Raw genomic sequence first — 27929 nt, 5'->3', positions numbered from 1 at the left:
AGGAATAGCTGAGCATTTGATAACACTGCTGTTCTGGAGAGAAAGACTTATCCATTGTCACCTGGCTAAAGAAGGTCTCACCTGCTTCTTCCCGATCAGGTGGCCTGCAGTATACAACCACCACAATGTTGCCCATGTTGAGCCACCTTCTAATCCTGACCTTATGCTTATGCTCTCCGCTGGCTCCTCATCTGTCCCAGGGCTGAGCACCATGCACTACCATTGCTCTCACACATAAAGGGCAATTTCCCCCTCACCTTTCCAGCCCGTCCTTCTTGAAGAGCCTCTATTCCAGTGAACTATTTTGAGTGGCACATTTGTAAAGCACCTTACCTGTTTGCATGTTATAGTGTGTCATTACTGCAGATACAAGTCCTCAGGTTGAAAGCACTGAAACGGTCAGTGCATACTGGAGCAGCTCCAGGGAACCTAATGCTGTAACACTGCTTTACTGCCATTAAAAATCTAGTCTTATGTTTGCATTGTTATAAATTCTCCTGCTATGTTTGTGTGTAAGACCCACATTTTTTATTTAGTCCACTTGCTATAAACCATATAGTTTCAATTATTAGAAAGATCAGGGAAGGAAATAATCACTTCCATTAATATTTCGCAAAAGTAACATTAGTGGATACTCACAATATCATGAAATGGCATATCTAGCCATCACAGCAATAATCAGAGTAATAAAAGGTAAGCGGAGCCTAGTAGTTTAACTACATGAACACAGTCTATTACCTGCTACTGCTAACAGAATAACAAATACTGACTTCAAAAGGGAAAGACATGTCTCAAACTCAGCTGGGTGAGTTCTGTCTCCACAATAGACACCACCAGCATGGGCAGACTCTGAAAAGCTCTACTCTGTGCTCTGCCCAATTTTTATATAATGCCTCTGTCACTTTTAGAAATTCATACAATCACTACAGCACCTTTTACACAGAAGTTCACATTTGGTGATAAAAAATGAATAATGTTTGTTCGCATTTGAGATGTAGCTTGATAAGATTATAAAAGACATTATATGAACTATTTGTCTGTCTATGAAGGGGATGTGAGCTGATAAATCAGTTGCCTCTTCTAGTCCAATTTTTACATTTTTATCAAAGTCTGGACTTGTTGCATTAAAGATGACCAGATAGGCACTGAGAGATGTCAGAAACAGAAGACTGGCAAAACTGATTGGAGGATGGAATATCTATACAAAGGGAGATTTGTGAGGCCTGAGTGCAATTATGGTTGCTGAAGCCTTGTTTGAAATAAAGCAGATCCTTGTTTTAGGGATCGGCTCCTGTCTCTTGGTCCTCGATGGCCATGATGGTCTAAGCACCACTGTGGCTCACAAACAAGGCAGAGAGAACAGAGAGACTAAACTCCCCAGAGAAGCCCAATTGTATTGCTAGCTCTCAGCATGTGAAAACCAACAGCACTGGAGTCAGCACTACAACCCAGCAATTACAGCATTTAAATTAAAAAATATCTTTCTGAATGGCTTTATAAAACAGCATTGTCACTGCAGCATTCCCTCCTTGCTGGAGGAGACTGAAGCCCATGCTTCGCAGTGGTCATCTCTGGGGATCACACTCTGTCCTCTTCTTTTTGAAGGTAAACTGTGAAAGAGGATGAAATGAGAGAGCCAGAGGCAGAGCTTTGCTTTGCTGGTAGACATCAAAAGTGCTTGCTCCCAGCTGTCCCCTTAGACTAGGCACCTAACATTTTGTATGGCATTGCAAGACCGCTGTCCTGGGAGGTGGGACTGCAGGATGGAAGTCTCCTGGGTCAAGAAGGGAATTCAGCCCAGGTCTCCCACCCCCTAAAACATACACCCTGCTCTGAAAGCAGGTTTCCCCAAGTAACAAGTGATAGGATGAGATGAAACAGCCTCAAGTTGTGCCAGGGGAGGTTTAGATTGGATACAAGGAAAAATTTCTTCACTGAAAATGCAGGAGGATTCTGTTTCCAGCCAGTGCTGTGACTTTACTCCTTCTGCCATGACGATATCGTCAGTTATAAAGTGACTGGCTCTCTGCCAGCCAATACACTATTACAAGGTGGGTTTCACTGTCACCAGTGCCACCTGAATGTATAAAACCTTACCAGGACAAAATGCTGATGTTTGAAACCTCTGTAGTGGCATAACAGATGTCTGCAAAAGACATGTTACTGAAACAATATTAAAGAGGATGTAATTGGAGGACATGCTCCTTCAGGTAGCATTATTGTCATGAAGGGTTAAGCTAAGCTTCAGTTTCATACGCTTAAATCTAAATATCTATGATGTAGGTGTCACAGATGAGCTAGGGGCCCAATTTAGTTGCCTAATCATATGTACCTACTGTCATCTAAAATACCGTTGTACATCTTGTGGGGCCTCCGGCTGCCGTGATCAAAGGAAGCATCTCCTGTAGTACATAGAGTGATATCATGAGGTGTCTCACATACCCTGAGGTGTTTCAAACACTTCTGGATGCTTATGTTTTAGCATTTGAACTCAGCCACTATATTCAAGACAGATGAGCAAGTGACTGTGCTCATCCTAAAGCAGACAACGGCATTTGGTTGGCGGAAGAGCTCTCCACGTGCCAGCTCCAGGTGTCTCCTTCATGCTTGAGGCTGCACTGACTATGCTGACTGGAGGTTCAATTCAATTGTCTGAACATGGGCACCTAGACCTGTCCATGACCCCGTGGAGTATCTGAGACATTTCACTGATCATGGCTTTCCCCAGGCATTTGCTCTTTTTCGGAAAACAGGAAGATACCTCTGCTATTTTTTTCTACCACATGGGCGAGAAAATGTCTGACTGAAATCGTATGAGGTCAAACGTTTCAAATTGTTGGAAAATGACAGTTCCTGAGGTGCTGGGTTGGATTAGCTTATTCTTACACTTTTTCATTTTTCCTGAAATACCATAAATCACAGACATTTGCTCTCTGCTGTATTATATTTTAGTTCTAAACTGTTAGGTTTTCTTACAAATCTTTACTGAGCTTTTCATAATTCACATAAATGAGGAGTAAAACCAAATAGTTCACTATATTGTACATAAAAAACTGCAAAATTTTATTTGTGTATATTAAGCCTGAGGTATTCTGTTTCTTATGGCATGAACTTTTCAAAATTTATTTCACATTGATCTTGTTCTCTATCTACAATGTTTAAAAAATTATCTCAGTATGCAAAGTATTACTAATTTATCCTTCATGCTAACAGTATCATATAAATCACAATTTTAATAAATTAATTTGAAGCAAAGTAGGCATGAATCTCCTCTCACTTATATTAATTTTACACTGAAATAACCTCATTGACTTTAATGGATTTGCTTTTGAACTGTACTAAATTGTGAAAAAGAAACAGGCAATGTGTCTTTCTACAATGTCTGCTAAAGTAAACTATTATCCTTGTAGTGTAAAGATTAATATTGGACGAGTCAGAATACATGCTTTAGCATAACAATGTCTACTCGTGTATGAATGATTTTTACTTACTTTGAGCAGAGATAGACCTTTTCCAAATCAGTTAACAATTATGCAGTTTTTCATATCTTTGTTAAACATGCTTTTCTATTAAAGTTTAGCATCCCTTGGGCAAACAATAATTATTTGATATGGTTTCCTGGTTAAACAAAGTTGTAATTTCAATTAGGTTAAAAACTAAAAAACTTAAGATAACACCCTCAGGCGTAAACAAAATTTATTAACACATTTATTATAACTTAACTTTGGCTTTGAAACACTAATTGTATAGTAACTACCACATTTGTAGTTTTGCACAGTGAAATTATATGAATATATCTATTCAAATTAAGACTTCGAGATTTCAGAGGACCAATAATTAGTTAAAGTTAAACATGAGAGTTGCAATCAGGTTAAAAATATTAAAAATGTAACTGAAAACAAGCTGCAGGATAATTTCAGTATTTCCTTTGATGGACTCTTCTGCTTAAAGAGGAATCACACCTTAATGTATCTGTTTTAATGCAACCTCACACCTGGAAAATGAAGGTTGAATTTATCAGGTTATATGAAACGAAATAGCTTTTCATGCAATAACTTCGACATCTTACTTTGTAAGTGAGTACTTTGGTGATTTGCAGAAACAGTCTAAGACAAACTTGTCTTTTGACAGATGACATTTTAAACATACTACAAATACCATCCTGTGACATATGTGCTACACACAGGAATACAGTGGCTTCCACTTTGAAAGATAAAACCATATCAAAATATCAGAGAATCTGAAACATTTTCACGAATAAAACTCAAAAGAACTCAAACTGGGATATATAGAATTTTTTCAGCCTCAGTTAACAGTGTGTACTGGAAACACTAAATAATACAGAAAAAAATGTGCTAGTACAGTTCCAGTCACTACTGGCTTTAAAATAAAAATACACATATATGGACATAGGTACATATTTATATATATATAAATAATTATTATTTTGCTGTTAAAAGTTCTTACTGATTATTTATTGAAAAAGGTCAGAATATCTACAGTTTTCTATTTCCTAATGATGTAAAACGAGAACATGTGTTCACATACAATGACATATTTAAAAATGCCATTTTAATTGTACTTTTCTTGTGGCTATTATTTGGACATTTCTTAAACTATTACAAACCTGTGACTCGAAGTTTATCTGTGCCAATTACAACCTCATTTTCATCCACTGTAAAAAGTGGCTTGCCATCCTTTGAGTTGATCTGAAATTGCTGACCGTGGAATTCTACCATTTTAGGACCTGCAAAGCACAGTAGAAGAACAGAATAATTACATCAGCTTCCTTCAGTTTTCTAAAACAATTGCTAATAATTTGAATTATGGTCTTAATAATTTAGTGACTCATTTAAGTACATTAGGCATCACAAAGCACACAGATATTCTAAGGATAGTGGCCCTATAAGTACTGAAATTGGATATGTCTATTTATATGATCTAATTTGTTGTTCAAAACTGTGCCTGGAGAGTCATGCTTTCAAGTTGGGTTTCCAGGGAATTTACTAAAGCCCTCACGAATCGACTGAGACAAACATTCATGTTCTTGGTGTTGAAACTGCTAAGATTCTTTGATCTGTCTGAATCTATCTTTTTTTTTTTTTTAAACATAGAAACTAATTATCAAAGTCTCTGCAGCATCCTCCCTTTTGATTAGGGAGTCTCAAATGCTTTAAAATTACAAACATACCATACAAGAGCAGAACTCTCAGTTCCCTGTAACAAATGATAGTTTAGCTCCACATATCTAACAAATGTTACTGATTATGTTCTTGGAATTTGTTTTCAAAAAGCTACGAGAATATTTGCAATCGGATCTGGTACTCCAAAAATTAAAATGATTGTGTGCAAGACCGTCTTTATATGCTACCAGATCCTAAATTCAGTAAAACATCCTGTTTTACAGTATTGGCTTGGTAAGCAGGCATAAATCAAGCCCTTAATATTCCCCTTTCCAACAACCAGGTCAATTAAAAATTCACATCATGTAAGTTTGAATGTCTATTTGACAGGGTCATCATCTAAATCTATGTTCAGATTTAAAATTACAGAGAATAGTCAAAGCAGTTAATACTCCTTTTCAGCAATTTTTAATAAAGGTTATGCACTGACTGTGCATGGGACCCAGAGGCACTTGAGCTGCTTCCTTCCCAGTAAGAACCTGTCTTACCATGCCTGCATCCCATAAATGTTAAACATATTCCAGGCAGTAATTCTCAACAGAAATAGGATTAAATTTTTCTTTCCCATTAGATCTTATATTAAAATGGCATTAGGTGATGGATGATTGATACTGCCAAGAAATACATTCAGGTCTTTCCTAAAATCTGCATGCTAGCTAATGTGAGAGATGCATGCCATAACGTTCTATACAAATTCCTTATTGCTTCACTCAGCAGATGCAAAGTATTGCTTTAATTGCCCACCAAGTGCGGAAAGGGTTATAGAAGCCATAATGTCCTAAACTAGGACAACAATTCTAAGGCACAAAACCCAATATTGATTCTACTTGAAAAAGGTCAGGGCTGACCTCTGCAGTACATTATACTCTGTTGGACATGTGTACCCAGGTACAGCCTTACTGATCTCAAGCTGGCTCTTCTCTAAAGCTCCTTTGAAATTAGAAGAGTGTAGATTTAGATTTGATACTAGGAAAAATTTCTTTCCTGTGAGGGCGGCGAGGCCCTGGCACAGGTTGCCCAGAGCAGCTGTGGCTGCCCCATCCCTGGCAGTGCTCAAGGCCAGGCTGGATGGGGCTGTGAGCAGCCTGGTCTGGTGGGAGGTGTCCCTGCCCATGGCAGGGGGGTGGGACTAGGTGATCTTGAAGGTCCCTTCCAACCCAGACCATACTATGATTCTAAAATAGTGAGATGGCGGAAAACCAGAGAAAAATCTTAGACAGAGGAACAAGAGGCAGAACAGGATCTGTAGAAAAGTGCTCAGCCTGACTGAGCAGTAATTTTTAACAAGCTAATGAACACATCTATACCAAGAAATTAGAGAAGGCCAAAGCAGAGGAGACACAAGCACTGCCAATTTCTACTGATCCGGTTAGCATGTTCTCTGGCACTGTCTTGACCTGTGACCTCCCAGACAATGCCCCTGACCAGGGTCTGTTCCTCACAGACAGTGGGGATAAAGCTCTCCAGTTGTGGAGGGAAGTGGGTTTAGCTGAGAGTTGTGCCATGCCATCTGCCCCTGGGACAGGCTGTCGGTACAGGCCTGGTTTGGTTGCTGATGTAGACATAGCCTATCCCTACTTGCTGCATACTTTCCTATTTTAGATGTTTCTGGTCACCCTGTGAGTAACTCATTGAGGTGTTCAGCAATTTTTATTGCTTAAGAAAAGTTTGGTGCCTATTGCTCTTAACTCTTTTTTTTTTTTTTTTTTTTTTTTTTTTTTCCTGAGGAAGCATCAGGAGAATTTAAACATTGAATTTAAGCATGTAGAGGGCAGTTAGGCAGGATCTAAGATGGGTGTATTGTGAACTATATCCATTATATTTTAAAGCTAGACTTAAATAAGAAAAAAACTCTGCCAGCACTGAGAGCATTCAGTGTACATTATATACTTTCCGAAGGAGTCTCAACTGGTGGCTCTTAGAATCTAGAACTCATGGCCTTGCCCACGCTGAGTTTGCATCCAGATTTCTCTCCTGTTTGATCCTGGTCCTTACACATTCGAATAAATCTTCAAGAAGAATCTTCAGGTCCATAGTTTTCTCAAGACAAATGCCCCAGTAAAGTGGGACAAGGGCTGTCCTATAGACAATCCTCATTATCCAAGAATGGTATGGATAACTGATGTATTTTAAATCTTCAGAGAGAATGCTAGGGTAAACCAAACTTAAGTATATGTTTTATTCATGCTAGAGATGAGACATATCAGTATATGCGGAACAAACTTCAAAAAGCAATAATAGGCTTTTAAGAAATGGGAATAAATTTATATTACCAGAAGTAGCCATTAATTTCTCTTAGTTGTATTTCACAATACGTGTGCACTAGCTATACAGCAATAACACTAATTGTATTGTGATCAAAGTGAGGTTAATTGTCAACTCATAAACAGCTGCCAAATTAAATATCTGAAACTTTAATCTCTTAATTCCTAAATGCATTTTGTTTACAGCCCTAGTATATTAACTACATGTAAGTCAACTGATACTATGCAATCATACTTGTTGATAAAATCCTACAAATAAAACTTTAACATGACTGAACGCAGGTTATAGCATTTGATTGCTGCCAGGGGTGTCAGAGGAATTCTCAGGTCTATAGGCTATCCTTGCTAATCAGGCTGACCAATAATTGCACATTGTTTCTTTACATTTCCTCCTTTAACACCTGCAGTTCTGATTTAGAGTTGGTACATGACCATCGCATCACAAACCTCTTGACACCAAGGATGCCACTTTAAATGATGACAAATTGTTCCAAACCTGATTGATTTATTGCCTGCAAAACAGCACACTGCTAAACAGTCTTCCTTTTTGTTTCTCCCCCTCAATCTTGACTCCCCTAGGGGTTTTCCAGGGAAGAAAAGTCTTTTGTTCAGTCAAACATTTAAATGAGTTCCCTGCTACTGCTACCTGACCTTTGAATTCCAGGCCAATATAGGACAAGATGGCAAAGAATCTTCCATCAAAAATAGGGCCTGCCATAAAATACATATCCACAAATGTTTAATGTCAATGAAATTGGTAACACGTAGGCAGGCTCTTCAAATCCAGTTAGTTCTGCCAAGTACTAAATACTTTTAGTTTGTCTTTAGACCTTTCAGAAGAAAAGGCTTTCCAACACAAAGTGACTTACTCAATTTCAGATCTTTTCTTTTCTTACTCTCTTCTGCTAGCCGTTGTTTCTGATAACCTATGGCTGTCACCTACTCTGTATGTTCACTCTTCTCCTACCACGTAGAATCAGTGAAATGTTGAATATAAGTAAAAATCCTGAGTGCTTTGGGGTATTGCTATGCAATTTCATTTTTTAGTTATTTTTACTCAATTAAAGCACCTAACTTAAAATAAGATCTCATTAAAAGTGTATTAATAATGTAATACTCCTACAGATTCAGTTCTAGTTCCACGAGTAGTAGAATACCAATAAATGTAAAGCCATTACTTTCAGAAGCATAAAAATAGCCAGATTTTCATATGGAATAGTATGGAAGTACTTGCTGATCTTTTATTAGAACGAATGCATTATTACAGAGAACATGAAGCACGCTGCATATATACATTTTATGTCCATATCACACATCTCTCATCACCTTGAAAAAACATCTCTAATACATTAATAGAAAACTTGCTGCTCCTGTTTCCTCTTTTTCTCTCAGCTCTCCTTTTATGCAATGGATGCAAAGATTATGTCCTCTCAGATCAAGGTAAAGATGCCTTACTCTCATCACTTCTTACACTTTTCTGTTCTCTATGGTTGAACCCAAGTCTAGATATCTTTAAAAAATTGGTTCTGAATGATGGTTGCAAACACTGATCATGCAGACACTGGCAACCCAAACTAGTGTTAGGTATTTAGGTGGCAGTACTTCCTGCTCTCAGAGCAATTTACTAAATTAACTAGATTAATCTAAATTTACTAGATTAACTAAACATCTTTATTCATCTAGGTAATATCCTTATAAAATACTTAAATATAAATAAATAAACTGCTTAAATATTTCACTGTAAAATGGATTATTGCATGTAGAAACCATGGCAGGAATAGGAGATCATGCTTCTCAGGCAGTGAACTGACAAAAAGGCTATGGTGTCAACTTTTCTCTCAGGCCCAATGAATCCATAATCTGTTGCACGACAAATAACTTCAACAGGAAAGGGTGAAACAGTCCTCAGACATGTAAGGTGAAAAGGAAAGTACTAAAGGAGATGAGGCATGACAATTTGAAACCCTGTATGCAGAGAAGACAGCTGATCTGAGTCTCTCATCCCTGAGCGAATACTTTAACTACTCTATCTTCTGTATAATGGATCATTCTTTTTCCTCCAATTATATATTTATTTTTGTTAAAGCAAGCCATTGGTGTATTTGCATAAGGTCAACTCCAACGCTGTTTCAGGAGTATTCTAAGCATGCCTATTGGATCTGGGCAGAGGACAATGTGAGAGGACCGATTAAACAGACGGGGCGTGGCTTGCTGTCTAGTGCTGTTATATGTACTTTGGTGTTCTTTGCCTGGCCTTCAGCTTATTTTAGATGCCACAGAGTATCTAAGACTTCTACATCAGACTAGAGAGTCTGACATGGGGTCTGTAAGCAACCTGAGCCCTTCCAGAGTCTCAGCTGAAGACTGGGCAAGATAGAATCACAGAAGAATGCAAGTCAGGGGCCACCTCTGGAGTTCACCTAGTCCTACCTCCTACTCATGGCAGGGTCAGCTTGGTTGGAAGTTAGATGAAGGTGCTCAGGGTCTTGAGGTGGAATTTTAATACCTCTGAGGAAAGAGATTCAACAGCCTCCCTGGGCAACTTGTTCCCATGGTTAACCATTCTAACAGTGGTATTACCCACCGCCCCCCTGTCCCTGCCTTCTATCCAGCTGCATTTTGCCTCACTGCAAACTACAATCATTGCCTCTTGCCCTTTGTCTGTGCACCTCTGATAAGTCTGGCTTCATCTTGTCTCTAGCCCTCCAAGTAGCAGGCAGAAGTTAGGAGCCCCCTTTAACCTTCTGCAGGTTAAAAAACCACAAATTCTTCACCCTCTTATGCTTCACATGCTTTCACTTTCTGACCTTCCTAATGGCTCCCCGTTTGAGTCTCCTCATTTTGCTCATAGCTCTGTCACACCAAAGAGGACTTAAAACAGTATTGCAGATGCAGTCCCCCAGGAGTGGAAAGGTGCAGCTATTAGACCTCTCATTGCCACAAGGTACACTGCAGATATATGTTCAAGTAGTCCACCAGGATGGAGGGTGTGTGTGTCTTCTTCTGCAGACCTGCTGCGAAAAAAGGTAGGGATCTAGCTCCTTTTGGGCCACTGAACTGCCTTTGGGAGTCTTGTTAGCTTTAAGAAGTACTGATACACTTGAAATGACTAGGATTTTAGATGTACTTAATTATCCAAATTCTATAATAGATTATAGTCACAGTAAATTTTAGCTATTTTAAGCTAACCTTCACAAATTCATCTAGCCTTAACCAATGGCCAGTAATTCAATCTTCCTATTACTTTAAAGGAACGAAGTACAGGAACTGTTCTTACCTTTAGCTACCTTCAAATTATCATCCAATGACTTACGTTAATGATTACTATACCACACAAGCCAAAATATATTTGGGGTTGCAAATTTACTGAAGACCGTGAAAGTCAAGAAGGTAGTAAAATATTTAATAATTCCCCTTTCTTCACTTACTTTGAATTCCTTTCTCCCATTGAAATACAGAGAGAATGGGGCTACTCAGATGAGTAATTGCTCTCTGATACGAGACAGGTATCCACTATCTAGTTCTTTCTCCAGATAAAAAATGATTTCCCAAACATTAGCCTTTCAGAGCTAAGCTCTGTAGACTTACATGCATATTGCTTTTCTCTGCTGGACACAGAAGAGAAGTGACAGCACAGGATTCAAATATGCTTGGCCAGGTTAAATTTCCCCTTAACTGTGATGCTGGAATATTTAAGCAAGCTGGCAATACACACAAACTACCTGATTAACTTTTAGAGGATGTTTAAAAGTCTGGCTAAAGTCAGCATTGCTGACCCTGAACATCATCACATATATCTTCACAAAGATTATCATATTTGGGGACAGGGTGTGCAAGTTTTGCTATGCTAAGTACCTTACTACACATGGTACATAGACATCAATGACATTTTTTTTGCTGAAGAGGACACTTTTCATTTGAGTCTAAATATTAAACTGTAGCTGTAATGACTGAATTACATTTTTCATAAATAAGTTTTCAAGGTGATATGCATAGCTAGCTTTAAATGTATATTGACTACTACTAACTTTTTTCTGCTGTTTGCTTCTTTTCAACATTGTATCCATTCAAGTACACAATGGTCTCACAAAAGACTAACAGCATATGCATTTACTATAAACAGAAACACATCTGCCATGGATTAAAACAGGAAATCAGAAAAGTGGGTTGGTTAAGAACCCGTAGGATGTTTTAGCAGCCACCTGTGATTCTCTAAATATTGCCTGATGTAAGACAACTAAATTTTACTTTTAAATAAAACTAGCACATATGTCGTGATAAGATCATATTCATTGGTACCGAAAAATTTTTAAACTTCTGGAAGTAAAAATCCTTACTTTAATCCCCTTGGAACAAATACTCTAAGTTCTTGATCATAGGAAGACTTAATCACCTCAAAAATACTTCAATGAAGTTTCTGATTTATCTTTTTGTTAATTACTCCTATGTTGTATCTTTCCTTCTTATAACCCAGCTGGACAGCAATTAAAATTGTGCAAATAATCATCTTCCTGCAGTAGAAGGATCTTCAAGAAATATGTTCTGGCTTTTATCTTAAAGATAAGAAAGAATTTATTTGGACAAAAATGGAGTTTTTAATGAAAGCCTTCTGGGAAAAATAAAGAAGGAAAAGCTAAATCATTTTACAATGTCATTAATTAAGTCAAGTTTATGCAACTGGCTTCAGGGTTTTCCCCGCAAGAATACCATCAAACTCTTCTTACATACATCACGCTTCATTAACACTGTTTTCTTCCTATTATGTCTCTGATGAAAAAATACCGTAACATGAAAAAAAATAATCAAAATGCTGATAAGAGAACCAGAAATGATCTGACATTGGAAAGCAGTAGTTTATAGATGGCAATTAATGCTAATGAAGCAATATATTAGGTAGTGACACTTATCTGTTTCCTTAGAATGTTGCTCCTGTTTGAAAAAAGAGGGGTGGGATAGCACAAATGCTCTCATTGTAACAGCTGTTCAGATTAATGTAATGGATATGAAAATAGTCTCTAGGCAGAATTCTGACTGTAATTCTGTTTTCAGACTGCATAAACCATTTTGATTTTTACCATATTCCCATGCTTTCTGAGTGGTGCCGATTTCATGTTTCAAAGTACAGACCAGCAATCTAAATAAATTCCCTCTAGCTTTAAAATACTTTGAAGTGAACCCCTGACCTGGAGCTACTGATATTACTGTTCCTTGGTGTAAATGATTGAACTAGGAGGAAGACCAGCAGCCCACTGTACTGGAATCTGTTCTCACAGACCTTGCATGATTTTGGAAGCCTTTTTCCTTTGTGGTTTATTGTTTTTTCTTCTGAAAAAGCCATATTACAGGCAGGACTTAGGGTCTTCTGTAAGTTGAAGTCTCCTTACATGATCCTTGAAAAATGGACCTTTTCAAAAACTGGCCCTACTTTTCAGTAAATATAGTTGGCAACATGTTGCTTTTCACCCACTTAATATTCGGGAATGGAACAACACTGCAAAAATTGACTGGATTATATTAATCTGCTTGTAGGCTATATATGTAAGCATGTATTTACTCAGGTGAAATATCATTTACTGTTTGATACCAATGTTGCTCTTAAGTATGTGATCACTGATTATATTGTCTATATGTTTCTTTTATATATATTATATATTCTTATCATTCTTTACTGAAAAAATTGAAAAATTTACACTAAGTTGCTCAGGGTGTAAATCAAAGGTGATACATTTCTTTTTTATCCTGCAACTGACCAAGGCTTTGACATAGTTAGAACAGGAATCTTGGAGATAACGGTTAGTAGCTTTCTTCAATTGCTTTCTTGGATTTCTTGGATTATCAAGATTGTATTATCTAGATATTTCAGTTCTGAAGGTTGATGAGCAAGCTGTGATAATGACATCTGAATCTTATTCATGATTTTAAAGACAGGAGCTGTTCCATTGAAAATACTTAACATCTGTTCTGTGGACATCCTTGCCCTGCCTATAAGCATCGCTCTCATGGCTTTCTTAATACCCTCTGACTCTCAGTTCTGTACCTTCCCACATCTATGCCTTGCTTAGATTCCTTTCTTGCTATCTGTGGGCCAACATGATTTTTTTAAGTTCCATTTCTCCCAGAAGTATTTTCAAAGCAATCACATCCCCATGATCCCTTAACTAAAAGTCCCATTTGCTTTTTTGCTTTAAATTATTATTTTTTAATTATTTACTTGGTTTTAATATGCATTTCGGTGATATATGAGGTTTAAATGATTTTAAAGAGGAAGTCAAACAAAATGTGTATCTGTCATCCAGAGGGATACCAAAGTAAAAAGAGTAGAGCACAGAATTTGTCTGTTTTTCTAGTTATGAACCCTATTATTTTGAAGGTATTCTTTCCCTGGCAAGCTATTAAATGTATTTGCATTCAGTGAGGCTTCTGAAAGCAGTGTAATTATGGAACACTGTCCAAACCACAATGAAGCCTATAGTATAATATAGCCTATATAGAAGCACATATAGTGCTATAATGTCCAGATAACTCCTGCAAGAAGCATGTCACGTAGGTAAACTGGGTAGCATGTAGAAATTTTAAAACAAGAGTGCTCATGGTGGAAGTTGCTTGCATTTGATGTCATTTTACTGTATCTGTGATTCATGAGGGAAACCTTTTTCATTTTTGCATAATATTTGCCTGTTGTCCTCGAGTGAGTACTTCATTGAAACTCCTCAAGTAAAGATTTGTTTCAGATCTCTCTTGTGAATTACTTCTATTAAAGACGGGGTATTTAAATCTGTCTTAGTAACATTAAAATATTTTAACAGGTCATTTAAATCCAATCTTCTATGAGTTAAAAGGTATTGTTGTTATGATCTTACAAGTGATACTGTATTATATTGTCATCTTTGGAATGATCCCAAACTTATCTATACAGCTCCTTCACAATGGCAACTACTCATATTTGTAAGATGAATAGAGTATTAAAACATAATTCCAGCATGCCGGCAACTGTGGAAGGCATTAATTCTTTAGCAAAGTCTTATGCATATGAAGTAAATCAGCCAGCCACCAATTTTTCACACTTCTTATATGGGAACATCATCTTATGCGCATGCATTTTATGACTGGCTAAGGACAATGGCTAAAAATACCGATGGTCATTTACTTTAATAGGCTATCACTTTACCCCAGCCACTGTTGTTTGACCATATATTTAGATATTAACAGAGTTCTTTATCAAGTTTTTACTGCTCTTTGAACATTTTTCTATCAGGCTAAAATTAGAATGATTTAATATTAGTAATATTTCATGTTAGTATTTACCATGGTACCAACTACACCAGACAGCACATAAGACCAATTATTAACTAATTCAATACATATAATTGCCAGTCAAAAAGATTAAACATCAAATATTTCAAATAATATGCAAATGCACTCTAGCACTTCATTTTGATGTAGTTTTGATTTTCCCAGACTCAAATCATTATTTCACCATCTTATCTAAGTACTTCTTGTAGAGCAAGCCAGAATGCTGTCAGAGAACTTCACTGCTTCAATGTTGAATGTGAAGTGGCTTTGTACACTGAACTATTTTAAAAGATTTGAGATGCAGGTCTTCCAGTCTATATTCTGCTCTTTCCTACTGGTTTCCTCATATGCTGCCTAAGCTAGATACAGCCTCTCTGCACAGCCTGACAGCCTTTTGTCTGGACAACTCTTAAGTATTTGGCTTTCCCTTAGGAAAAGGTTGAAGAGGCTTGAGATGATAGGGTACAAAACCTACTGAACGACATGTTACTGGGAATAGAGCCAGGAAAGCCAGGTGATGAAAAGCAGAGAAATAGAATTAAATTACCAATAAGAAGGGAAAATATGAAATATGGGTGATACTTGCTATAAATGATTCACCAATGATGAGACAGTTCCCATCCAGCAGAATTCTACCTGCTAAACACCACAGTCCATATTCTACAACATTTCCATTGACCCTTCTCTGTCTATCAGGTCTTCACAAAGTTTTCTTCAATCTAGATGCCTCTAGCCTTACAGAGCAGATGTTTTAAACTTTCTGTTTATTTAAGGCAGCACATGCCATCTCACTTTCTGTACAGATCTTTGTTAATGCTCTCAGAAGACTAAGGGTAACTGGGAAGGGAAAAAAAGAAAAGATGGTCTGAGATTTGTTGTTATTTTTGCCAGGCTTAATTTTCTTAAGGTAATATCTATACCCATTGGCTGGCACAATAAGTAAAGTATCTTTCATTTCAGTAAAATATATCCTTTACACTGCTTCCAGCACTGAAGCTCTCTTTGTTAACAGGAAAGATACACTATGGGTGAGTATCTGAGACTGCTCATTTATGGACCTCAGTTACAGTACAGGTGCCAAAGTCCAAATGGGCCATATCACTCTTCAGCGCTGACATTTCCCCACCCCCCCACCCCAACAAAGTTTCTTAATTGTTCATGCAGAAACATTGTCTGAGAAGCAATACACCTTCCACCTGCCAAAGGTATGTTCTATTTCCAGCCTGAAATATGGAGGTGCCATATTTCCATAGGGACACAGTCCTTTAAGTGAATCATGACTATATTAAAATATGATGACAGAACGAGCAGCAGAAATGAGAGCAGCTTTTTTCACTTTCATGCAAAAGCACCCATTAACGATGGGGTGACTTGTCTGACAAGTGCCTAAACTCAATACAGGACCAAGTATTCATGAACATCTTTATAGCACACCTTTCCTATTAGCAGTTCTAGTTCATGCAGGCTGGACACAGCCTGTCAAACAATTCATCAGGCCTTTGGGCTACTGTGTAACATGATTTCACCTGTAAATTTCCCAGACTGGCAGGGATCAGGTTGGATAAATTAGGGTGGTGGTCCATGATTTGTTCTGTGGTCTGCTTTTCCCAAACGACCTCCTGAGAACTTCTCATCAGGCAAGATGGACACATGACCACAGTGCAGATACACATCTGGTCCCACGATGGGTAACCACAAACACTATGTAGCAGTCAGAATCAACAGCATACATATTGTGTCACAGAAATTTTGACCATGTGATGTGTTTGGTTTGGTCATGTGGTTACTGTATAGTTAATTATTGCAAACTGATTTAATAACTTTACTAATAATATGAAACTGTACATTTCATACCTTAATTCTTACCAAAATTATATATGGATGCAACTATCATGTTTTCATAAATACTTAGGGGCATCTTCTTAAGAGGAATTATTCAGATCTTTATCAATAGATTGAATAAAAAAAAAATAATTTGAAAACATTTAAAGGCCAAATCGTGATTAACTGTATAATTATACATCTTAAGTGGAAAAGCAGGCTCCTTTGTAAGTTTTAAATTACATATTTTATCTGAAGTTTGTTTGAAAACAGTGAGGCTTGCAAAATGTTCAATAAATTGATATAATTCTTCAAACAGGAATTGCCACACAAGTTACACAGTCTCATCAGCATGGAAAAGCTGCTCATGAATGCTCATCTGGGTCCCAGTCTAGTAAACTATTTAAGCATATCATGTTAGTCATACAGTTAAATAAGGAGAAATTTATGCTTTGCTGCATGAGGTTCTTAGAAGACACAAGTTAATTAATTGTTACATTTTCCTCCAAAGTCAATAAAAGTTGAAAAATATTAACAAAACTAAGAAAAATTCCATTGTGTCTGACCCATATTGTTGCAATTATTGCCTGAAAAATACGATTTAAAAAGTTAAGGTCTGCTCATTCTTGCTGCCAAGATCTATCACCAACACGTAGCTAGACCTATTGATTTAACTTAGTATACCAAGGTATCTTATTGCTACCAAATATAGTAAAACATGTACATTTCCAAGTTGTGAACTGGCATTTTCTTTTAGGACATCTGCTTCAATGTATTTCTCTCTGGAATACTAGGAAATTGAGAGAGACATAGCTGTATTCTGTTGCATTTTCTTTCTATGATTTGCAACTACCAACAGACATTTACACAAGAAAGAGTAACTTCTGCAGTGACCTTTCTTGCATAACTGCAATAAAGAAGTGCTTCAAATATTTGAATTTGAATCTCCACCTATCTCCTATGAAGACAGGCTAAGAAAGTTGGGGTGGTTCAGCATGGAGAACAGAAGGCTCTGGGGACACCTTAGAGCAGCCTTCCAGCACCTAAAGGAGCCTACAGGAAAGCTGGAGAGGGACTTTTTACAGTGGCATGTAGTGATGGGAGAAGGGGGAATGGCTTTAAACTGAAAGAGGGCAGATTTAGGTTAGATATCGGGAAGAAATTCTTTCCTGCGAGGGCGGTGAGACACTGGCACAGGTTGCCCAGAGCAGCTGTGGCTGCCCCATCCCTGGCAGTGCTCAAGGCCAGGCTGGATGGGGCTGTGAGCAGCCTGGTCTGGTGGGAGGTGTCCCTGCCCATGGCAGGGGGGGTGGGACTAGGTGATCTGGAAGGTCCCTTCCAACCCAAACCATTCTATGATTCTATGATTTACAGAATTAACGCTTAACTGAGAAATTGAAAAGATACTGTTGGCGTTTACTGAGTGGCAGCTAGACTTTTCAAGTATTACCATAATAGTAAAAAATAATCACATATTTAGTGCTTTATTTCTTCAAAGTGCCTTTCAAATATTCATTACAATGTTTCCAAAACAGTGAAAAAGGAAAAATCATTTAGACTTACCAACATTTAATCTGCCTGTGACTTCCCCATTTGAATTGCGAGCATTCACAGTCACATTGTGAGTAGACTGGAGAAGCAGTGATGAGTCCTGAAGTATGGAGAAAGAAAAAAAAAAAAAAAAGAGTAGATTCAGCAGAATAATTAGAAATGTTAACAATTTTCAAAATTTATTCTAGTTATTACATTAAACTCAGTCACTGAAAGAGCTTTGCAGCTACAAAACCATACACAGGTGTTATCAAATAATCTGGGCATATATTTTTGATTACTTTCACTATATGAGATTTAAAAGAAGAAAAAAGTTATAGAGAATACTTCAGGTGAACAAAATCTGTGTTACTGGCCCAATGAACATGGTTGCTAACATTTTATCTTTTGGAAAAAAAAGCTTAAGTACTAGATTTACTACATTTCAATACATAATCAAGACTCCTACAGGACAGCCATTTAACTGAAGTGTGAGTACCCCAGTCTGCAAATTTATACTGTCATATTAACTTGGTGAGAAACATGCATATGCATTCTGCTTCCTCAGTGGTCCGTGCAGCCTGTAAGCTTTGGCTTGATTTTGGCACCTAGCACTGACTCTCCTGGTAAGGAAACTCACAGTGGGTGATGGAAAAAGTGGCAGGTTGGCTAGCTCAAAGCTGACTGTAATAGATGACAGTACAGATAAGAGTGTCAGTCTAAATTAAATCATCTCCTTGTCCACCACTCAGAAAGATGACAGAAGTCTATCAGCAGATTGAACAGCATCACCTGCGTGTCCACATCCCTGCATCATGATTTGAGCCTAATACACCCTATGCTGTTCCATATCTGGTGTCCCAGTATACAAAATCACATCTGAAGGTCACAAAGCAATGGCACTCATGCTCAGTTTAACTCTCCTCACAAGCTGCATCACAGCTGGGACATTTGCAGAGCAATCAGTCTCATGCCTATCCATCATTGTGTGCTACTTATGGAAGCTAGAGCATGCCAAGCAGGTGTAATTGGTATCTTTATTCATCCCTACCACACCACACCACAATCCAGACTAGCTATGGTAGGCAATTCAAACTTTCATGTCATTCTTAAGACTGCAGCCAGTGCGGAATTACTTTACCAAAACATCCCCTTGTGTTAACTCACGGCTTGGTGTTGTGCTTGTTGAACTACTCCCATCATTTCCATAACTTATTCCCAAATGTTCCACTCATACTCTACACTTCAGGCCCGTTGGAGCCTCCTCAACCTTCTCCTTGTCTTGACGAGCAGACAAGTAATTGTTTTGAAAGACCCTGCTGCCCACTGTGCCCCATCAGACTAGGCATGGACAATTAGTATGAACTGGAAAAAGAAGGTCAACAAAGATCAGGTAAATATATTACGTTTAAGTACATGTGCTAAATGACTCACAAATCTGGGCATTTTTGTTACACTTATTTGACAGCTGCTGGTTGATCTAAAAAATAAGTTAGTAATTTGTAGTATCAAAAGTAAGTGCAAATCAACTGTTTTCTAGACCTGTGGCTTCCACACGTGTATTGTTGACTAATTAGAATCTAGTAACACATTGATAAATGCTCATCTTTTATCTTTCTATGAATATCTATTAGCTAAGATGCAGCGGTGTTGCCCACAACTCTTGTGTCGGGCTCATAATGAAGCCATAAACTTGTAATAGGCTCCAGAGATGATGCACAGCAAGTAGATTTTCTGCTACATACTTTCTTAGCACTTTGGAGAACTCATTAGGTGAGAAAAGCTGTTAGGATACTGCAAGGAGAAAACTATTAAGGCAAGGGAGAAAGCTGATATGATAGCTGTGAGTGGCCCAATTCTCTAACAAACAAATTTGGAAAAAGAAATCATAACAAATAAGCAACTTTATGAGAACAAATATAAAGATGGCACTCAGGAGATCAAACTATAGCCAACTAAGCCTCCAGAGAGTTCAAATATTTTAAAAAGCAAGCAAACATACAAACAAACCCCGTCTAATAAATTATCAGTTCATAGGGGGCAGAGACATGCCATAGCCTGAAGGCTCTAATTAATGCATCCTACTAATGATCATGATGGGTCATTAAACAGCTAAGCTTATATTAGATACTGCCACACCTCTTTTATCCTATACTGTACTAAATGTATTAAGAGCTGGAAGGAATATTAAAAGAGCACGAACGGTAGTTTAACATTGCATAACGATTTTTGGGGGCAGAGGGAGTTCTTCAGTATTAGCTATTCTGGTCTTAAAAAGTTACATGTCTTATTGGATAAACACCCTTAAGGGAAATTCATTTAAGCACATAAATAGTTCTCCCACTGCCTATGAGGCAGAAGAGAATACAGCATAAGAAATAAAATGGAAATATAGATTTACTAATGGAATTTCACCCTCTAAGTAAGAGCTGTTCTGCTACTGGAAATACCTGTTGCAGAAAGAAAAAGAAAGGCTTAACAGACATCAAATATGTTGGCATTGCTTAAATTTCAGTAATCGAGCATTTTAGCAACCTCATTCTGATAAATCTATCTATATTTTCTCTTGCTATAGTGATACAAACACCAACTTTTCCCCTAGGTTCAGAAAAGTCTCATAGCTGGCTATCTCTTCTTGTTGAGGAAGATTATATGCTTGAAGTAATGAAAGAGCTATATTTGGCTTTCACTATCATTGAATACTTTATTCAGTGAAATGTCCCACTGGTTGATGACAATGTTCCTAAAACATGGCTTTATTTTGTGAGCATTTGGATTACAGATGATAGTTTTGAAAAATATTCATTTTGTTGGCCAGAAACAGATATTGCTCTACAAAAAAATTTACTGGAACAGGTTTCAGAGTTCACCTGGATATTTAAAAACCAATGCAGATTCTTTCTTCCTTCGTCTAAACCCAGTACTTCAATAAAAATTTTTCATACCATTTCCATTCTCAGTGCCATTTTAAATTCAACCTGCTTGATATTTTCTTTGACCAAGTATTTTATTCCTTTTTTATCTCAATAATAACAAAATTTTCTGCCTATGTAAAAAAGATTAAATCCTAAATCTTTTAATTTAGTCTTGCAGACTTTATATACATAAGTATATAAAGATATCATGTATTTAATATTGTTGCCCTAAAAGTGACAAAACCCGAACTTATTAGAGAAATTGTAACTTTTCCGATAGGATCCACTAGTTTTAGAAATACTGAAACCAATCTGTAATGGATGGATAAACAAAACAATCAGTTTCACAGGGAAGCCTGCATCAAAAAATAATCTCGCTAAAAATAATTTTAAAATTCTGACATACTCTTAAAATTTCAGCATTACTTACACACACTGACCTTTGTAACTCCTTTTTGAGCTACTTTTTATCATATGCCTAGGAGAAAAATGTTAATTCTACCACAGCATCAGAACATTGACCTTGCAGCTTCTAAAGCATGCAAAAAACCATCTGCATGCACATACACCCCCCCCCCCCATATTTCCATGACACACACACACATTTCCATGACACACACACCCACACAGACAACCCCCCCCACACCCACACACCCCCCACATGCCCAAACCCACACCCACACATACTTCCATGACAGATGCCTGGACTTTGCCTAAATTAAACTGTTCATAAGTGCATTAATATTTCTTCAGCATTATTGAAAGACTATCTGCTTACCACTCGAGAATGGATTTCTTTGGCATAAAGAGGGAATAAGAATTCTGATTCCCCTTCCAGACGAAGGCCTTCTTTAGTAACACGCAGGTGTCCCATTCCAGTCTGAGGAGAAGATGCAAGAGTTATACGTATTTCGTTATTGTTGTTGTATTTTTTTTGTTCTTCTCATAAACTCAAAAATTTGCAGAGCTGCCTGCCTCTAGTCTATTGATAAAGATACCTATACTAATGCATTTAAAATTTTGAGAATTTGCCATTTCTTGCAGGAGTACGTTTCTTTAAGAAATTATAGCTTTTAAGAAAAATTTATAAAGGTCGGTTTTGGGGTTTTGTTGAAGAAAAAATACAGTATTACAGCCATTAAATTAAAAAGAAGTGCATTTATATTGGCTGCGTTGAAATAGACTTTGTACTTGCCTTCTAAAAATGCCATGAACAATAAAATTTTACACGAGTACTCACATAAAACAAACCTTAAGTTAACATCTCAAGGTTTATTCTATTAATAATGTATTTTACAAAGAATGTAATAATTCTAACTGTATTGAAGCGACAAAGAGGGTTTTTTATTTGCTTCCATTTTCAGTAATTACTTCTTTTTAATTAATTTTTCATTCCTTGGTTTATTTTTTTTTTCTGCTCTAATTGTAGGTCAAGGCTCTAAGTCTCACACTATCATCTTCTTCTCTCTTTATCACCTGCTTGTCAGTTTTTGTACCTTCCTCATTCTTAAACACTCCCTCCCAAATTTAGCCCAGTTGTGCTCTTCCAGCACATATCTTATTTCATTCTTTTTCCTTACTTTTATGATTATCATAGAATTGATAATGTGAAAAATGATTGAGGAATTACTTCAGTAAATACTGTTGACGACTTGCAAGCTTCAGCCACAAGGTATTTCACTGGTATTTAGCTAATTTGTAAAGGATTCACCACTCACTCTACCATAAAAAGTGAGAGAAAACTTTGCAAAAAATTTGCAGACTTACAGTTCAGCCACATGTGAAAATATTTCAGGTCAACTGCTTTAAACTACAGGGAGTAGGTGGAAGGGCTAAATAAAAAACAATAAATCCAAAAAGTATTTCCACTCCAAGTATTTTTCAGGTTGTCTCCACATAAGCAGAGAAGAAGAGATATATGACAGGCCACTGATGATGATACATCAATAACCTGTTCATCTAACGAATTATGCCTACCAATGATAAAAGTTAAAACTTTAAGAGATTGCCATTGTTTTCAAATATTCTACGTTCTGACAAATGAGTTTATGTATTTATCTCTATATAAAAAATGCTAAATAATGTCTAACTAGCCTTCAATGAAAAACTGCAGCTATTTGAACAGGCTTTAAGAGAGACAAAGAAACAAGCTTTGTTAATTCCATAAGGTAAGAAATACTAATGTCAGCAGTTCATTCCACTGGAGAGCACAACTACGATTCCTCCTCAGCAAGGATTTATTTCAGGAGAGAGGCTTTTAGAGTAGTTATTTATGGAATATGTTACTCGGGGTCAAATATTTTACTGCTTTGAAATATATAATGTACTGACTTTTCTCAGTGGAAGCAGACACAATTTTTAAATGCTACACCATTGCAAAGCTTTTAAAAAGTACCTGGTATATACTGATACATCTCATGAGGCAAAACTAAAAAAATACCTGTGATGAGTCCCCTACGGATTTCACAATCACAATTCCTAGCCAGCATGGAGTAATTTAGAAAGATGTTTTTCTAGTGAAAACCATGGATATTTTTTTCTAATTTGTAATACAAAACAGAGATCACTTCAACACTCTAAAAACACACAAGTTTTAAGACAAACACTTTAGAAAAACATGACATGAAATGTCAGGATATTCTAAAGAAATACCACTATCAAATGGCTTTCGTTTAACTAATTTTAGGGTCTTGTTATTTGCTCTGATCTCATGCCTTTTCCCATCAGGTGAAAGTAGAATATACTACACATCAGGTTTAAACAGTTTGCATATTTTTCTGGAATATAAAGAACTAAATAAACAGTGTATTATAGAGCAAGTATTAAAAATGACATTGACAAATCTGAAATTTAAGAAGGCAGAGGAAGAAGTAGCAATTAATTCTTGCTCTGAAGCTGATGGGGAAAATTAACAAACTCCTGGGTGGCAATCTCCATCCTGCCTTTGGCTTTGCCAGGAAGAAATGTTTAGCAGAGAAAAAAACACGCTATAATGACGTTGAAAAAGAAGATTATGCAATTTACTCAGCACAGCCTTTCTAATGGATTCAGATTTTTCAGCAATGATTATTCTAAAAATGCTATATAGACAAAGGAATGTCTTTGACATCAGGAATAATATGCCATATGACAAAACTTAGCAATTAACTTATCTATACGTTCTTATTTTTCAGTAAATCCAGTCATATCACTCAGGATTACTTTGTACGTCTTCAAGTATGTCCTATTTTTGTCATCAGATTTTTCATTTAAGCATTGACACAAAGCTCACATTCTCACATATTTGAATAAGAGCCTCTTATCCATTCTCATTGACCACTGGGATGTGCAAAAACACACGGAAATTTAGACTTGGTTTACCTGCATAAGTGACTATCTGTGATGACTAACAGATAAAGTCTATAACATGCATGAGAACAAGAAAAATGTGGATTTCATATAATGATCCTCACTTCTATTACCTTTGTGACTAAACAATTATTATTTCCTTAGCATCTCAAGATTGTAAAAGTACTGAGTTATGCAGTGCTGTGATATGAGGAAATTCTATTATGCCCCTTTTATAATTGGCAAATTGAAGTTACGTGGAATATAAGAGAGGGATTTAGGATAAACAACCACCCTAATGCACTGAGATCCAATGAGAAGTTCCATGAAACAGAAGAGTATAATAGTTACACATAATCTCTTGACAACCACTCTGCTTCTTACATTACCAGTTAGGAGAAGGCAGTTATTATTTACTGAGTATTGTGACTTCCTCAGTGATGAACAACCTTGATGCTTTCAGTTTCAAGGTTTTGATTCCATTCCTATTCAAATCATTGAATTAAAATATTTCTATTATTTCTATTGACTTGGGGAAAGTGTCCAGGTATCAGTTAGATGTGGATTTTGATGCAGTTATACAATAAGCTATTGATTGTGTGTGTGGGAAGTGCTTCACTGAACATAGATATATGGCAAGTTTGGATTCTTGTTATCCTGATGTTGGTGACTGTCACTGCTTGAGTGTACTGGCCCTGAGCTATAACACATTATTGTGCATATAGCTTTGAGACTCGTTTTCTAATTACTCTCAGCCCTCAGTGAGGCAGGGACCGAGCTGTATAGAAGAGGAGGATGAAATGGTACCTCTGTAGACACTAAGCAGATTTTGCTATTGCTGCAAGGAGTTGACTGGCATGGAAACTGCTGGCAGCTGCCAAACCCTTATGCATCAAAGATGCAATTTAGCATCAGTGTTCACAAAGGTGTGACCAGTCTTCATTTCAAAACTGCTATGCATATTCTAATTGGAGTAACAGGATGTCTTCAACCGCACTAAAAGCATTTTTCATCATTTGAATATGCTCCCGAGGACCTAAGTGCTTGTAGAAACAGAGACAAGGCCTTCTACAAAAAAATCCAGCTGAGAGTGTGTTCAAGCCTCATTAAAGCTCAACAAAACTGAATTGCTTATACAGGGGTACTCCAAACAACCTGAAATGAGTAGCCACCACTACCAGAATCCTAGGTAAGACTCACTGTGCTATGGAGCATCTGGATGGGAGGAGTGTCTTGGGTGGGTTATCATTCTTTTCGACACAACAAATATAAAATATTTTTCCTCCGAAATAATGGGAAGCAGTTCTGTCCTCCACAAAGCCAGCAGAGGAGTGCAGTACGTCCACAAGCCATGGAAAGGCCCTAAAGTTTCTTTCAAAGGACTGTAGAAGGACTAAGTCTTTCTTCAGGACCAAAAAGTTCCAAAAGCCATACTGATGGCTCTGGTGGTATGGCCACCTTCTTCTGGCTATGAATATCTGTGTCAAAGAAAAGGGAGAAATGACTGGATAAAAGCAAGTTTAACAGCATCGGTATGGCTAGTGCTAAAGGCCTGTCTTGTTAAAACAGGATGCAAGAACTTTCCCTCTTTCACCTGTTGTTATAGTGGGACCTGCTGCACTGGCTCATGACCATGAAAGTCACGTGGAAGGAGATGCACAGTGCCGTAGGACTACTAGGTGTGGAAAGAAGATGTAGCTCTAGGGCTTTTGCACTCACAGCAACTTGCCCTCAGGTAGTTGAGCATCATGCTGTCTATGGATTATGGAGTCAAAACAGCATCAGATAATATTTTTGGGACTTATTTCCCAAGCCAATATAATAATGTAGAGGTCTGCTGCTGTAGGCATGTGGCTTTAAAAACAAGGATGAGGCATGAGGAACATTCATTCTGTTTACAAATAGTATTTCTAGTCACCTCAATTCAACCAGTAACTGTAACTTACGTTTTCCTGTCAATATAGAAACTGAAACACATGGGGGCTGACTATATTGGGTCAACCACTCTTCATATAATTTCATATAATTTCTTATAATTTCGTATAATTTCATATCATATCATCACTATTGCTGCACCTTCTGACTTCACTTCAACTGCAGTCCTCAGACTCCTCTGGACAACAGAAATCAAACTTCTGGTCTATGTATCAGCTAATAGCTGCACAGGAAGATGTCTATTTTCCTCTTCTGGGTAGAGATCAAATACTGGAAAGATAGGCATATCCATATATTCCCATGGTTACAACAAAAAGATCTCCAAGTTGATTCAAACACTAGCTTTAACACACACTCAATTCAAATCAAGTGGCTCCTCTCTCAGGAGTTAACAGCATGTTTAATTTGTAGTATCTGCTCCTTGAATATTCAAATTTTCCAAATATTAAAAATCCACACATGCTGTAGTTGCTGATTGGAACTGATAACGATATTAACTTCAGACTAGAGAGGGTGCAGCCTTTCCATTCAGGTAACGCCTTTTCTTACTTACAGGATACTTACATCCTACTTCTAGGCCAGCCCAGGGAAAGACCTTGGCAAGTTCAGACCAAGACATCATTTGTTGTGCCCCAAAGCTAGTTCAATTAATGGCTTTATAGATCCAGCTTTCACTGCAGTACTTCTTGCAGCAATTACTATTTGGAGAACTTGCTTTGCAAACAAGAGTGTACTGTTTCATTGAGATAATAGGTCTGTGGGTAGAGATTGTTAAAAAGCAATCAGCAAAACAGGATTGGTAATGAATCTGATGAAACTCTCTGTTTGACTTACAATATCTATTTTGGAGCTAAGTACGTGCTTGGTATAATAATAACATTACTGATGCCTCATCTCGTTTTCTGTTGCAAGGACTCTATTTCCTGGGCTCAGACAGAGAAGGTTATCCGACTCCTCTTCTTAGGTGACAGTGTAGTCTTTTCTGTCAAAGACATGGGTCAAGTCAGAGCCCTTAGCAACAGCAAGCACTCCTGGAACAGAAGTTAGTTTCACCTGGCTTAGAGCTGGATACAGACTAAAACATTCTTTACAGATACGGGTAGAAAGAGGGTAGGTAATATTCCATGATCTAGAAAAGTAGATGGCCACTTTGAACTCAGTATTTATTTGAGGAAATGAAAGATGCAAATTCATCACATAGTTGACATTTACTTAGTTTTGATAAGATTCCTTTCATAAAACAGGATTAATATTTAAGAAGCATACTGTCAAGATATTTTCAGGTCCTCCTTGTCCTGATATATACAATAACAGACTTTCTTAAGTAAAGAAAGGTATTAATTACAACAGGTATTACTCAAGAGGATAAAATGGCTTCTCAAAACAGATTCGGTTCCAGCTTCACTTCCTTGTTCAGTGAGGACCAAATTCCGTCTGTTCCTACAGACATTTCAAAGCTGGATAATACTCAGCTAATAAAAATGCCATTACATCTGGCGTTACATCTCCTGTGACTGATTTACTCAACATTAAAAAAATAGACCAATACTCCCACTGCTACATGTATTTATTCAGGAATTGAGTTTTCATAAGTTGGCTAATTCATTTTATTGTATTAACATTTGTAATTATGCAACTTAGCTAAGGAAATGGAATTAAAT

The 27929-nt window shown here is 37.2% G+C and overlaps 1 protein-coding gene across 7 annotated transcripts in view; it reads right to left on the bottom strand.

Moving 5' to 3' along the window:
* The window catches only part of SGCG (sarcoglycan gamma), a 138857-nt gene that overhangs the window by 30230 nt on the left and 80698 nt on the right, over positions 1-27929 (bottom strand). For all 7 annotated transcript variants that reach the window (XM_037375752.1, XM_037375753.1, XM_037375754.1 and 4 more), the window contains 3 exons: positions 21785-21886; positions 18125-18212; positions 4628-4747 (listed from right to left, as the gene is read on the bottom strand). In XM_037375752.1, coding sequence (XP_037231649.1) covers positions 4628-4747; positions 18125-18212; positions 21785-21886 — 310 coding nt within the window. The remainder of the gene's footprint in view (positions 1-4627; positions 4748-18124; positions 18213-21784; positions 21887-27929) is intronic.

The sequence above is a fragment of the Falco rusticolus genome, chromosome 2 (assembly GCF_015220075.1).
Source record: "Falco rusticolus isolate bFalRus1 chromosome 2, bFalRus1.pri, whole genome shotgun sequence".
Classification (NCBI taxonomy): Eukaryota; Metazoa; Chordata; class Aves; order Falconiformes; family Falconidae; genus Falco; species Falco rusticolus.
The sequence above is the reverse complement of the archived record's forward strand: the minus strand, read 5'-3'. Positions and strand labels throughout refer to the sequence as shown.